Source organism: Cryptotermes secundus, unplaced genomic scaffold (genome assembly GCF_002891405.2).
Source record: "Cryptotermes secundus unplaced genomic scaffold, Csec_1.0 scaffold649, whole genome shotgun sequence".
Lineage (NCBI taxonomy): Eukaryota > Metazoa > Arthropoda > Insecta > Blattodea > Kalotermitidae > Cryptotermes > Cryptotermes secundus.
In genome coordinates, this window is record NW_019738882.1 from 483,314 (window position 1) to 498,186 (window position 14,873).

At 39.5% G+C, this 14,873-nt stretch overlaps 1 protein-coding gene across 9 annotated transcripts in view; it reads left to right on the forward strand.

Moving 5' to 3' along the window:
• The window catches only part of LOC111871227 (protein zyg-11 homolog), a 52,625-nt gene that overhangs the window by 22,668 nt on the left and 15,084 nt on the right, over nucleotides 1-14,873 (forward strand). For all 9 annotated transcript variants that reach the window (XM_033754170.1, XM_023864178.2, XM_023864175.2 and 6 more), the window contains 3 exons: nucleotides 4,914-5,094; nucleotides 6,473-6,618; nucleotides 10,908-11,048. In XM_033754170.1, the coding sequence (XP_033610061.1) occupies nucleotides 4,914-5,094; nucleotides 6,473-6,618; nucleotides 10,908-11,048 (468 nt within the window). The remainder of the gene's footprint in view (nucleotides 1-4,913; nucleotides 5,095-6,472; nucleotides 6,619-10,907; nucleotides 11,049-14,873) is intronic.

Sequence of the window (14,873 nt, forward strand, 5' to 3'; positions counted from 1 at the left end):
CAGAACTGAATAACGGCGTGCAAAACGTAATTGGAAACTTTACCCCCTGACGCACTTGTTTTCTTTAGTGATGAGGCACAGTTTCACCTATCCGGATATGTCAGCAAGCAGAATATGTGCTGTTGGAGTGGTAACAATCCCAGCGAGCTCCATGAGAGGCCACTTCACAGTGAGAAGGTGACAGTATGGTGTGCATTGTTGGAGTTGGAGTTATTGGCCCTTATTTTTTTGAAGAAGACAGTCATGCAGTTACTTTCAATTCACAGCGGTATGTGGACATGATTAAAAACTTTTTCAAACCAGCTCTTGAAGAAATGTATCTGGGAAATGTCTGGTTCCAATAGGATGGTGCCACGGCCCACACAGCTGGAGCTTCGATGACATTTTTGAGGACAAAGTTCCCCGGATGGCTCATCTCGCTTCAAGGTGACATCCGTGGGCAGCGCACTCACCTGATCTAACTCCCTGTGATTTTTTTTATGGGGGCATCTCAAGGCAGAGGTTTTTAAATGTCGCCCCACAAACCTGCTTCAGCTGAAGAATGTTATTCGGCAGGAAGTAGCCCAAATTCCGGTGCACATGTTGGAATGTGCAGAGGGGAACTCCAGAAAATGGTTGCATCAGTTCATAGAGAACCGTGGCCACCACCTTCAAGATATTTTGTTTCAAACTTCATGATTTAAAACTTTAGAGTATGTTCTTTCATTAGCTAAACATAAATTTTGTCTATCAGCAGTAATTTTTCTTTTATTTGCCTTCAAAAAAAGGAAGTTTCTGCACCCCACCTGTAGTTCTATCAACAGGCCGGCAGAAATGGATGGTGGACTTTAATATTGGCAGCATATGCATGTTTCTCCCACTCTGCTAGCATCTTTTTCAGTAAAAGCTTTCTTTTCACATGTGATGTATGCATGAAAAATTGGATGAGTTTGCCTGTCGAATTTTATGCAAGATTAAGCACAGAGCACTCAATGGTATGTGAACTGTAGTACTGAGTTGGAAAGACATTGGCTGTAGCACTGGATTAGGTGGTGGGTTATAAGTGGAGTTTAGTTTCTCAAGTGCTGTTGGAGTTGACATTGTGGTGACCTGATTATAATTTTTATTGTGACAGATCATTATGCAATAAAAATAGGCAGGGTGAGGACAGAAGTGTAAATAAAATAGGAGAAAGTAAAGTGATTCACATCCAGAGTAGGTAAGTGGAGATTAATGTGCACAATTTTATGAAGAAAGTGGCTGACAGTGGCAAGGTGATCAACATGAAGCAGATACAAACCCATGTAAGATTTATGGCTTCCATGACAGAGAATTGCGCCCAAAACTTCTCAGGCCATCAGATGCATCAGAATGTTAACACAAGTGTTTCAGAGGTATCCATCAACAAGGTTGATGTGGGAAATGGCAGGTGGAACCATTTAGACCAGGTGTAAGGAGCACATGAGACGCATATGTGTGTGGACCAGTCAGAGAAATTAGCAGTGGCAGAATATAGATTTTAAATAATATACAACATCAAATTCAGCAGTACCACCATAGGGGGATGGAGGTGGTCCCAGATATGTTGGTAGTTTTTAACCAACTGACGCAGCTGACAGCCCAAGAAGATTTTACCAACTTCAGCTGCCATGAGAGCTTTGGATCTTATATCAGCTTAGCATGTTTCACAATTTTATAGATGTATATTACTTTTGGCCCTTCTGTAATGGAGGTTATACACAACAGTTTTTCATTCCGGCATTCCCTTTCAACATCAGAAATATGATGTCATGTGAATGTCTGACCTTTTTTTTATGACATTCATATTGTTATCAAGACACACTATTAAATTGACTTCTTACAGTATTGTTTGGAATCTCACTTCATGTGTGTTTACCAAGTTCATTCTATATTTAAGGTGTATAAATAGAAACATATATTTGTGTGCGTTTTTCTGTGTTTGTCTACAGGTAGAGGCCTTGCGACGAGCTGATCACTCGCCCAAGGAGTCCTACCGAATGTGTAAGATCTAGAAAACCGAAATGAACAGAGTTCATGGAGGTAGGCCAAGGCTCACTGGGGCTGTAGTGCCAAGGGAAAAAAAATGGAAACATACGTGGGGGATGTCCTGTCTGTATAGGTGATATTTACGTACACTTCACACACAAAAGAATATCTCTGGATTGATGGCATGAATACTGGTCTTCTTGCACAGATCTCTAGCAGAGAGCAAATTTTTATTGTATATGCTACATGCATGCAAGGGGTTAAAAATGTATTAATTCTAAATGCTTAATTTATTTTTAAGTTGATAATAAATTGTGAATGCTTACATTCACTACAAAATGAAGGATGACTCAGAATGAAGTTAAATCCTAGCTTTTGATCAAACTCGTTCTTAATAATTGATAGTGCCTCTTGTAATGTCCAGGTCAGTCTGGCTCCAACTTCTGCATATGAAAATGTTTGATGATCATCTTTCGTTCAGTTACCAAATGCATAAGCATGAACTGTATTCTGTTGTTAAATTGAGCAAGCCACAATTCAGAATATTCAAAACTTGCTGTTCTTTTCTGACTATGGCCATTTTGTTCTTTTGTTGCTGCCATAACACCCAGGTCCTAACTTGATTCAGTTGATATGACATCTGTTATGAATATGTCACCAGAAAGAGTATTAGTTTCTGTGTAGTTTATTGCAGTGAAATTTGCTGAGGAACTATAGTCCCTCTGTAATGGTACTAAAAATTATTAGTACCATTACAGAGGAAGACCACAATTCAAGGTGCAACCATGCCCATCAGTGCAAACAGAATTACTTATGGTTGGAATTTACTGTTTGACGAATGTTCAGAACAAATTATAATTAATGCGCAAGATGGCTGTGGTAGCTGCATCTCAAGCAGCAGTGTGAAAAAGAAGATGAAATTAAATTGAATTGAAGCTTTTTTTTTTTATTGTCAGAGATGAAGGCTGCCATAAGCACAATCCATACTTCTCAGACTGAGTCTGAGGAAACCACCAGTGTATGAATAGAGGGTCTCCATGAGGAACTCAGCATAGAGATCCAAGGGACATGGATTGGTACATGAGCGACGACAATGCTGGTAGAAGCCATGCATTGGGGGCTTGAGACAAAACTGGTGGATGTTGAAGCCCTGGTGGGGTGTGGAAGCAGCAGGCTGAAGCCACTGATGTTCAATGGGTCCATGTCCTGGACTGTGTTTGTCACTAATTTGAGGCCTTGGAGAGAGACAGCAACTAGACAGCTTAGGAGAAAGCCATGCATCTGCTCGTTGTGGTGCAAGGGCAGTCTACCAACATACTGCACAATGTCCCTGCAAAAATGGCTTGCAGAGACATTGTTGAGGCACGCAGAACTGTTATAAGGACCACTTGGCATACAGTTCCCAGCTGATGGTCAGGAACCAGCAGAATGACAAGTCTCTGCAGGAGTTTACCACTTGGCATTTGACAGCTTGGTGGCACCCAGTCAGAATACTGCCTGCAAGAATGGATTCTAGAGGGTTAGAATGTTTGTTCAGTTCCCAATGGTGTGATATTTTTGAGGATGGCTGAAGATTGCTGGGGCAGAAGCACACTAGGGGTACACCCTCTAGGGGGCCAAGCTGAGAGAAATGCATTTCTTACTAGGAAGCTGAAGGGAAGGCAGACTGGCCATAGCTGCAGGTTGTTGGAGCCATAGTGCAAGAGGTGAAGGCTGGACAACATCCAAAATGAAAAAAGTAAAACAAATAAAAAACATTATCAGTTTCAGCCCCACCTACAACAGTCATATCCAGTGTGTTGTTGTGAGGGTGGCCATAGACATAGCAAACCCCATGTAGAGAAGGTATTGGTAATACATCTTGAGGTACTGGCTCCTTACCAGCCTGTTTCTTGGGATAAGCAGCCATAAGAAGATAGCAGTGTGACGGGATGCATAAAATCCAAAAACCTCTGGATGTTAGGATTGCAGAAATGTCACAGAGATGCCTCTTGCTTGGCAGCTGCATGATGAAGACATATCCCCAGCAACAGATTCAACAGATGGGTAACTGTGGAGTCATTGTGTAACCACCACATGTGAAATAGTCAGGAGCTGCTGCAGGCGGGGTTGTCTAGCCAGTCTACTGCACAACTGTAGTCAGTGGGGGGAGTCCGCAGTGATGGTGTGTGACAATGGAACACAGAGGAATCAAGCTAGGGGAGCCAAGCGGATAATTGTGTACAATTGTGTTTTCTTTTAAACAGTTATAGATAGGAGGAATTAGTGTCAAATCCATTTCTAGCCCTACCACATTATATAGTTACCACATGTCAATACATTATTAGTATGCATTTTGAGTGACTTTGTCATTCAGTATCTGACATAATATTGCTATATCTGTCACTCCTGCTCGCCTAAACCTTGCTAAGCAAGCTTGGGATGGATGCATGGGAATGACTAGTGCCCGATAGAACAATCCGCTTGCTGAGGGAAGGTTTTGTGTGTGTGTTTGTGTGCGCTCGTGCGTGCACATTTTTCTGTGTTTGTGTACAGGTAGAGGGCTCAGGACGAGCTGATCACCCATCAAAGGAGTCCTACCGAATGTCTAACATGTAGTAAACTGAAATGAAACATAGAGTTTCATGGAGGTACGCCAAGGTCCAAATTTGGGCTGTAGCTCCAACAGAAAAAAAGAAAATTTAATGTCTGTCTGCAAAGTAATATTCACATCTTTTATGCATCACACTTTTAGACATGAATTTGTGATTGAAAATGTGTGCAGTTATGTGAGAAAATAGGGTATCTGTGTCATAATAATTCAAAATTAATGTTTTGTCCTTGTAGGATTGTTGTTTTAAAACACCAGTAAAGTGACTGTTGAATTGTAACTTGTACGTCTTTAGATGTTTTGCCAGTGTTGAATAATAGAAACATTTTATTTGCAGGTTTCAGAAGGTGAGAATGTGGTGCCTGTCCTCTTAGAATTGCATCAGCTTCGAGTACTAGATATATCTGATGAGAAGGATGCTCACCCCTTTGAGATGTTCCATCCAACACGGACATGTATTGCTGAGTTTCTCAAATCAGAAGGCTGTATGGTACACCTGACTCTTCTTGATATCTCTGGTGAGTCAGAAGTTGTGGTTTTATTCTCACATATGTCCTAGCATTGCAGTTAGATCTTATTCGAGAGAAACCAACCCCTAAGCATCTCATTCTGTGCACAGGCTGCAAACAGTACAATAGACCTCCCTGTATTTCGGGTAATCTGTTCCAGAGGTGAATGACTGTCATTTTTGCTAGGCTTTGTGTAATATCTTCATCCTCAGTGATAGGTTTTGTGTGCTGCTATGATTATTTTGGTGTCCAAAGGAACTGTAACAAGGTGTGAGTCAGACTTTGCCCCCCCTCCCCCCCCCCAATTGTAAGTGACTGTTCATTTAAAGCAGAATTAACAAATCTAGCAATAGAATTTCATGACACATCCACTCCCAGACAACACATTTTCTGTTCTCAAAAATTGTGTTTACAGTTTTCTCTTTAGAAGTAACAGAAAATTTCGAAAAACTATCATTACATTAGGGCTTCCTGAGAGATGAAGGAACAGGTAAACATGTCAAAACAGTAAGAACTCAACAGAATATGAACACATAATCCTTTGAATATAAGAGAAAAGTATCCAGTAGGAGTTATATGAAGTAGAGTGGCGATAAATACTGCACATCATTGTGCCATGTAAATATGCCTGGAGCAGCCTTATTTGGAAATGAACTCAGCAGAGCTAATGCTACTGAAATCTCAACTGGAAGTGGGCATACTAGACCAGCTGCCCATCTAAAGGAGAAAAGTCTTCTCTAGACTGTACAGAGTGCAGCACATATGTAAGCAGGGTTATATTCACTTAAATGAACAAAAAGTCCCAGTCATTATATGTCCAGAAGTCAGTGCCTCTCAGGATATGGGTAAGTTTTCTAGAAGTTCACATATTGAGAAGAGTGGAAGAAGATCCCGGAATCAATGTGAGAAGAAATGCAGCTGCTGAAGGGTTTGGTGCTCCCCTCGCCTGGAGAATTCTTCACGAACAGTCACTTAACTATACCACCTCACCACTCGTAAACTGCTGCTTTTTCATAGCGTTATCCCTGTAAACTTGCAATAACATCTCTCTCACTTTGCATCCACTCTTGCCAGATTTAACAAGAAATTTAATGTTTGTTCCAACATTCTCATGACTTCACACCAAAACACATTCAGACAATAATAGATGCCACTCAGAAAGAGATTGCCATAGATCAACAACAACACAGCTGTGGAACACTGATGTACCAACATCATAAAACCATACTGAGGTTACTGTCCATTGCTTCCACGACAAGTGCATGATGGCAAGTTCACGTGCTTTTTTTGTCGGACCTCGTATGTTCTTTTTCTGATTCTGGAGTTAAATTAGGTATCACATTTTATCAAGAAAATGGTAGATTTCTCTCAAAATAATTTCTTGCAGGAAAAGATGAAATCAGCATACCGGATCTCAGACATTTCTTAGGATGTCACAGACAGCTGAAATTTTTGGGATTGATCCACTCTGAGGCCTGTTACGATGAAAGCTTTGTCAACCCTCACCATCCAGATTACAACCCGAATCTTGTGGTGAGTTCTTGTTGACATTTGCAAATTACTCATTTTTACAGATTGTGTTTCTAGTTAGAGATACACAATCTCTGTACACATGATTACCCATGCTGTTGAAGAGGAAAGAACGCACAAATAACAGAAAGCATGAATAATCCAGCCGTAATCTTTGGGTGTGGTTGGTGACAATGGTAATCATTGAATATAGATATCTGAAACATTTGAAGCACGAATAAAGGAAATAGTTTCAGGATGTGCATGTACAGTGTGTCCACAAAGTCCCATCAGGGTTTTGAAAAATGGTGGCTCACAAACAAATTGAGCTAGCCACATGCAGTTTGTGGCAGATCACAGTGAAACTCTGGAAGTTTTTCCTGACCTCTGCAGACCTCGATGTAGGCTCCCTTGGTAGCATGGACGATATTTGAGCTCTTGCCATGTTCTGCGGAGCACGTCTGCTGGAATAGCCGAGATTGCTTTCCTGATACGGGTCCTCAGGTCATCAAGTCCGTTAACTGGTGTTTGGAACACACTGCTCTTGACATAACCCCATAGGAAGAAATCCAGTGGTGTTATGTCTGATGAATGTGGAGGCCAAGGCATTGGTCTGTCTCTGCTGATCCATCTTCCTGGAAATGTCCTGTCTAGGAACTTGGATTTTTTCCTCTGGGGTTATGTCAAGAGCAGTGTGTTCCAAACACCAGTTAACGGACTTGATGACTTGAAAACCCATATCAAGAATGTGATCTCGGCTAATCCAGTGGACGTGCACAGAACATTGCAAGAGCCCGAATATTGTCTGAACATTCTCCGTGCTACCAAGGGAGCACACATCAAGGTCTACTGAGGCCAGTAAGAAACCTCCAGAGTTTCACTATTATCTGCCGCAAACCACATGTGGCCAACTCAATTTGATAGCTCGCCACAATTTTTGAATGGGACTTTGTGGACACACTGTACATGCACATCCTGAAACTATTTCCTTTATTCGTGCTTCAGGGGATTTAGAAAGCTATGTGGCTGCTTAACTTCTGTCTTGTCCTTATTGGCTGGTTCCATATTCTTACTTACCAGTTTCACTGTTATAAAACTCAAATAAGTACCTGTTAATTATATAACACGTGACATTTTCTGTACTTGCAGAAAAGTTTACAGTTTTGTTTAAATATTATGTCACCATCTCAATAACAAAATTTAGTATCATGCTATTAATGAAGAATATCATAAATGAGATATATTGTAACCGGTCCTACTGATCACACTATATGTAATGGGTGAGCACTGGTTCTCCTCAGGGTCGTTTTACAGGCAATGGGTAGGTTTGCCTGATTTTATTAATTCTATAAAATGCCTTTATGTTACTCCAATGTGAACTGATTTATTTGTAATTTAAACTATTGTTGCTACAGGCTGACTGTGCGGAAAAATTTAATCTTGAAGGTTGAAAGTTCTGTGAAACAGTTTTAATAATGAGTTTGGAAGACAGTTCAGAATTCTAGTGTAGGTTAGAATGAGTAGAAAATTCAAACTTCAGTTTGAAGTTCAAAATTGTAGTTATAGTGAAGAAAATGTTTGAGGTTAAAGGGTCTTTATTCATACATTTCCTCCTGAAGGCCTTGTACTCCATCGGGCCTTTATGGTTAGAGGCCTAGTTGACATAGATGAATTATTACTCATTGATTATATTGATATTGGAATTCGTTTTGTGGATTGTAAGTTAACCTCTATTTTAATATTCCACATATCCAGTTCCAAAAAATAATGCTTTCATAAATTTGGAATGATATAGAAGGACGCAACAGGTGCAGATTCATAACTGTGAATAAGCGATCTGTACATTTGAGTTTAACGTATCTGAAGAGATGGTGACTGTGCCCAAGAATTGAGTAAGAGTTGGTGATTATTAACACTTTGCGGTCCGCGCGCCCTTTAAAAGGTTTTTCGCTTTTAAACGTTGCGGACCGGTGGCATATCATTATGACTTTAGGACACATTATGTTGAAACACACTATACCTTGCTCTGGCGCCACGCCACTGCACTGAATACTGCATAATAAATCTTCGGAATGTATGCTAGGTATTCAATAACTTGACCTGGCTTGCTAGGGTCCCTACTCCAAAAGAAAATTAACTTTGCCCCTTCCAGCTGTTTATGTACCAGGCAGAAATTAGTAGAGGGGAATATGTTTCAAGGACAAAAGCGGTTGAAGGCAAGTGATCTCTCGGACTTGTTTATGGAGCTATCTGACATGCCTTGTGGAGGAGTAGTGATTAGTGACTCAGACAGTGGAAGTGACAGGAGTCAACAAAGAATTGTGGCCACAGGTAATAAAAGTGAAAGATGCCTTGTGGCTTATAACTTGTGCCATTTTCAATTCATTTTTGGTTTACAAAAGTCTAAACCCTGATTCTAAATTGAAATACAAAGCATTTCTGATGAATGTGGCAAAGGCTTGGGCTACAGACCAGATGGTGGTGGCAGAACCAGAGTCAGACAGACTTAGTGCGACCTAGCCCATCAACTCCCACCCCACGCAGGCCTCATGTGGACACCCCTGGGCGACTCTCGGGTGATATGCAGAAACATACCCTCGTGAAAATTGTGAAGAGTGAACATTCCAAGGGGAAGCATCCTTCTAGGCAATGCCGTGTTTGCGCAGTTCACAAAAAAAGGACTACAACTGTCTACATTTGAAAATGTATAATGCCACTTCAAAAAGGGGAATGTTTCCAGGAATATCAGACTTTCAAGCACTTCTAGGAGCATTGGTAAGTGTTCTCCAAAAATTATGGTTCATAAAATTAATTCGGAGATTTTATATTAATTTTTAAAGTGAACAGTGCACAAGTTAGGGTAGTAGGTATAAAAAGTCCGGTCCCCAGGGTGATTTAAATTTTTAAATCGCCGGTCTGCAAAGTGTTAATATACTTGCCATTCTTTATGAGTTGTTATTAGTTAGGCCTTCTGGTCTATACCCATTCAGAATTAATTCAGAAATACTGAATCCTTTCATTTCTTCTATGCTAAAGATGAAGGCAGCACAACACCCTAAGACTGCTACCTTAATGAATTCTTTAGACATTTGATAGTAATGAGTGGATGAGAGTTTAGCTGATCACAGAGTTTGCATTTCATTTGTCCTAAACCATGACAAATCCCTTATATTTCCATTGCCCAGTCAGTGGTGTCATGATAATCCAGAAGACCTCAAGAAGGTGCCACACATGTTCAGTTTCAATCTTCCTCTTTGTGAAAGATGTGCAGAATATTGGGTAGGGAAATATGTTACCAGTATTCAACACTGTGGTGTGTTTAGGTGAAAATAAGGAGCAAAGTGATCTCCTTCCCACTCACCTTGATACAAATATCCTAGCAAAATGCCTTCAGTAATCATATGATCAGTTATAAACAGATTTCCTGGTTTTTTGCGTGTTATTGAAGCCCCTTATATAAAAATATGATGGCTTCTAATTCATGAGATATATTAATTGAACATAAGAATTCTAGAAATATAGTGGATGTAGTAGAAATTCCTTGCACCATTCAGATGTCTTGTTACCGAGGCAAGCAACATGACTTCATTGCTGTTTTAATTTGAGGTCAAACTACTCTACATTATTTATATTAAAATCAACTAATATATGCGAACACAAATTTTCATTAGTTTTGGACTCCTGATTTGTAAACTTGTAATTGTTTTGTACATATTATCATGTATCTTGGGTTCCATTAAAGATGATAATCAGTTCTGGATTGGATAATTGGATTTATTGGCACTTCTTTACAATTACAGTCAGCTATAACAACTCGCAATCAGTGACTAACTGGAACTCCCTCTGTCCCTTGCTGGACTACAAGTGTCTTCTATTCCACTTTGACTGACTTGGTTCTGATTTATGAATCTGTCACTTCTTCAGCTTCCATTGTCTGCTGGTTAGCACTCAACAGCTGAACATTCAACTTCTGAATTCTGAACTGAACTAACTTCCAGGCGGAGTGAATATAAGTCACCATGTACTACAGTTCCTCTGTTATTCTCTTTGTATCCATTGCCATGAGAATGTGCTTACCTAACCATTGTTTAGTAATGGATTATTTCATGGCTGTTTGTTGCAGCGGGAACATGCTCACCGAACCGTTGCCTAGAAGTGGCCATATTTATTACAGTATTTAAGCACTGTAAAATTTAAGGAAATTGAAATGTATAAGATAAATCAAAATGGTCTTTCAGAATTAGTTTTATAGGTATAATTATACTAATTTTAGACATTTAAATTAGTAATATTAATGAAACTTTGATGACCAGGTGACTGGTATTGCCACAGAGAGTCAGCTGTTGGAAGCCCTACGACGTTACACACATCGACCAGTCTATGTACAGAAGTGCTTGTATAACCTGTTCAGATTGACACCCAACTTTGGTGATGCCCGTGTGGATGTTATTCAGGTTTGTGTATGGAAGGATCCTGAAATTCCAAGAGCATATATCACAGTTATGAGTAAACCACTATCAATATTAATAAAAGTATTTTTGTGCTTGTTATTTATTTGTAACCATTTGAGGCATTCCTTTGTGAACATAGTGCAGAGCCGGAAGCAACATTTATGATAAAAGTCATGATTTTTGAAGCCTATGAACAGCTGATGCAGAGGTGTCAGAATTCTCATTGTTTTCTAGTAAATAAGTGTTTTGTTTATGAAAGCATGCAGGCTTAAATTTCTGCTGCATCTGTGCAAGGTTTTTGACATAATACAGCTACAATGAGTTACATTGCATGTAAAGCCCAAGGAGTTAAGCTGTATCTTTAGGAAACACTGCATGGTCCTGTGAAGATTTTAGATCTCAGCCCATTATGTTTTATCTTTGGCAGATAAAATTGTCTTGTTAAATGTATTCTCAGCTGGCTGAATGGTAATACACTGTTCCATTGTTTCATCATGCTATTACAATTTATTTATATTTCCAAGAATATAAGTGTTATTGACCTTGCATATCTAAAGTGCTTCTTTAGGGTCTAGGAAGTCATCACAAATATTTTATGTATGAGTTGTCCACTTCTAAGGGGTTATTTTGATTACCTCATCTCATGGGGTTCCAGAAGTCTTGAAATATTTATAATTATCCTCATGCATCTATTCTTAGTTTGTTGTTTTATAAGGTCATGTCACACCAATACACAGTTTTTTACGCACAACATGTTGTTTCTGTGATTTTAATTTCTTCATAGTTGGTGGAATCTTGCTTATAAAATTTCTTACTCTTAGTTGGGGCACTGTTTGTCTGACGATTGTTGACCCGGCACTTTGTGTTCTACAGCATTAGCATATTTCACATAAAGTCCCTCAATTAACTGAATTCTGATTGACAATTGATCTATTCTTTTCCTTGTGCTATTCCTACATATTATCATCGCATTCAGAAATTTTCTTTTTGTCCCTTATAGTTTTGCATATTTTCCCAATGGATGTTTGTACTATTCTCGATTCTGTCATTTACCACAGAATCGAGAAAAGCACACACATCCATTTTCAGTGTCTGATTCCAAATCTGATAAAACTTTGTTCTGATTCGGTTTAAAGTAAAGATATTCTCCACTGATCATGACACAACACAGCTGACCACTTCATTCCTTGCGGCTGGCCTTGGCTAACCAGACTGCATGATGCTTATTTATAGAACAAAGGGGAATTACAGTAGTACCATTCATATAGTGAACTGTTTATCAATTGCTACAGTAGCAGTCATAACACACTTCTTAGAGGCAACATCATGTCTCAAAGTCGTAGATTCTCTCCGTGTCTTCTTGTCATTACAAATACCAATGTTGAAGCAGCACTGATCAGAATATGCCCTAAGAGAATCGACTTTTCATTCGATCGACTGCTGGACAGCACACAGCATCGATCTAACATATTTAGTTCATAAGAATTCCCCTAGGCAGAGGTAGGTTTGTATGGTAACAAGCACACCAAGTGTTGAAATAGAAAACTTTTTCAAAGAATTCAAATATGTTACAACTCCCACAGGAAGTTCAAAGTGGGACAACAAATATATGAAATGATAGCCTGAAATTTCTTCTTTAATTTCGTACCAAAAGAGTTACTTTATGTGAAAAACAACGGTTCAAAATACAAGCTGAAACTTAGAGCTGCAATACGCATGCGAGATACGGAGCCTGTCGACATGTGACAGAAGCCATTGGCATGCCGGGTACAGAGCCTGGCACTGAAGGCTTAAAGTCAACTTGCCTGGTTGATAACTATATCACTGGTTTAAAGCATGAATACTCTTCATGTCCAGTATATGCTGTTGTCAGTAAGTTCACAATAAAGATCCACAGATACGGTGTTAGGGCATGGCATGCGGTATTTCACAGTCCTTTGTCCCATCACTGTGCTTATTTCTTGATTGCTGTATCCATGCCAAACATGGAGAGCGTATTAAAAAATAAAGGACGCAGCAGCCCATGAAGAATTTTTGGTTAAATTCAGCGGTAGAATAAAAGCTGATGTATTTAGAAAACAAAATTCAGTGTTTGAGATACAGACACATTCAGTCATAAAGGAGAACGTTTTGGCACAGGTATCTGTAATGAACAAAAAATAATGGAAGGCCACAGAACTAGATGGATTTAATACAGAATTTGTGAAGTAGGAGGGATCCTGAAATTGATACTTCTTTTCATAAACAGGTGTTGGCATAATTATGTAATTCACACTGTTGCTCACAGTGAACATAAAAGTGTAGCCTATTACAGCTTGTTATTAATATGTATTAGTGGTGTTATATGATTTGCGGTAAACTGTACATCTTATCCTAATGCAACTTTAATTGATTTCAATGCTGGCCTGCTGCCACTGAACAAGCGTTGCTTTCTTCTTTTGCTGAGATATTTATCCCGTTGTTTACTAACTGATAGACTATACTGCCTCCTGATAATTACAGGTTCTAACTTCACACACAGTTCAATTGATAGCACATTTACCCAGGTATAAGACTACAGTGTCTTAAAATTTTAAATTTAAAGAAAAAGGCATGTCATCTTAAAGTTAGAATTGGCCATGTTTTCCATTTCAGTAAAGTTCTGCATCTGTGTTTTATAATACTTGTTTATGTTCGAGAAATGCTTCTTGTATGAAATTGGAATATTTCATTGTTCACACAGTTTCCTCCATTGTCAGATATATATTTCACTAAGGCTGAATGCGTGTCCAATTGGTTTCTTCCATGTGATTTCTAACTGCCCCTTGGCCTCTGCATTTGGTGCCTCCTTTTTCTAACCACCCTTCACCTCACATTTGCTGCCACCTCTTTATAACTGCCCTTCACCTAATGTTACTGGGTGCCACTTTTTTATAATCGTCATTTACCCACCGTTGGTGGGCCATTTCTCTTTCTAACCACCCCTCACTCACCTTATTTACCCTTTTAGCTTGCCACATGTTCGTTGCTCCTTTCCTTTGTTGTTCTTCTTCGGTTGGGTACCAGTAAGCTCAACTGGTGTCAGCTTACAATAATTATGGATTTAATTAGGAGAGGGAGGTAAAGGAGATAGGTAACTAGTTCAGCTGTGGCTAAAGTTCAGATTCTTTCTCAGAGCGTTTGATAAGGGTCTCGCTTACACAGAGGAGGGATTAACATGATGCTACCTTTGCACTTAAACACAGTGATCATTTATTAGCAAGTTTACTCACTCATTGACACACAATTAATATGGTGGATACTTATATATAAGTCCTTATATAGCTTTAGTCCTGGTACACTAGACATTATCAGAATAGTTTACACTTTGGCTTGTTGAATTTAGGCTTTGTCCCGAACTGCAGTGATACAAATTTAGCCTCTCAACAGTTCACGAGTTGGTAGACAACTGAACTTGGCAACTGACTTCTCGGAAAACCCTGAGATCAGCGGTCGTCAGTTCCTCAGCTGAGTCACTCCCCCTTAATTCCACTGATTGAGTAATTTTGAAATCTAGGAATTCACACAGTTTTTGGATCTCCAATCAGCTAGCTGTAATGTGGGATTTTGATCCTTAAAATCCTAATGTCGTTTTTGACAGCTCACTGACAGATACCCTGCCTGGCGTGGGTCTCCAACACCCCCCCCCCTTATATTATGCTGCGCAGGAACTGTCAGAGATCGTATTCTCAAAGTTTGCCGCTGTGTTACATGCAGACAAAATTTCTAAGAAAAAGCCACAGGTGTGCTTCCTGTGTAACAGTAAGACTGGGGCCATGCCATAGTGGTTAGTTGCTGGCTTCCCACTGC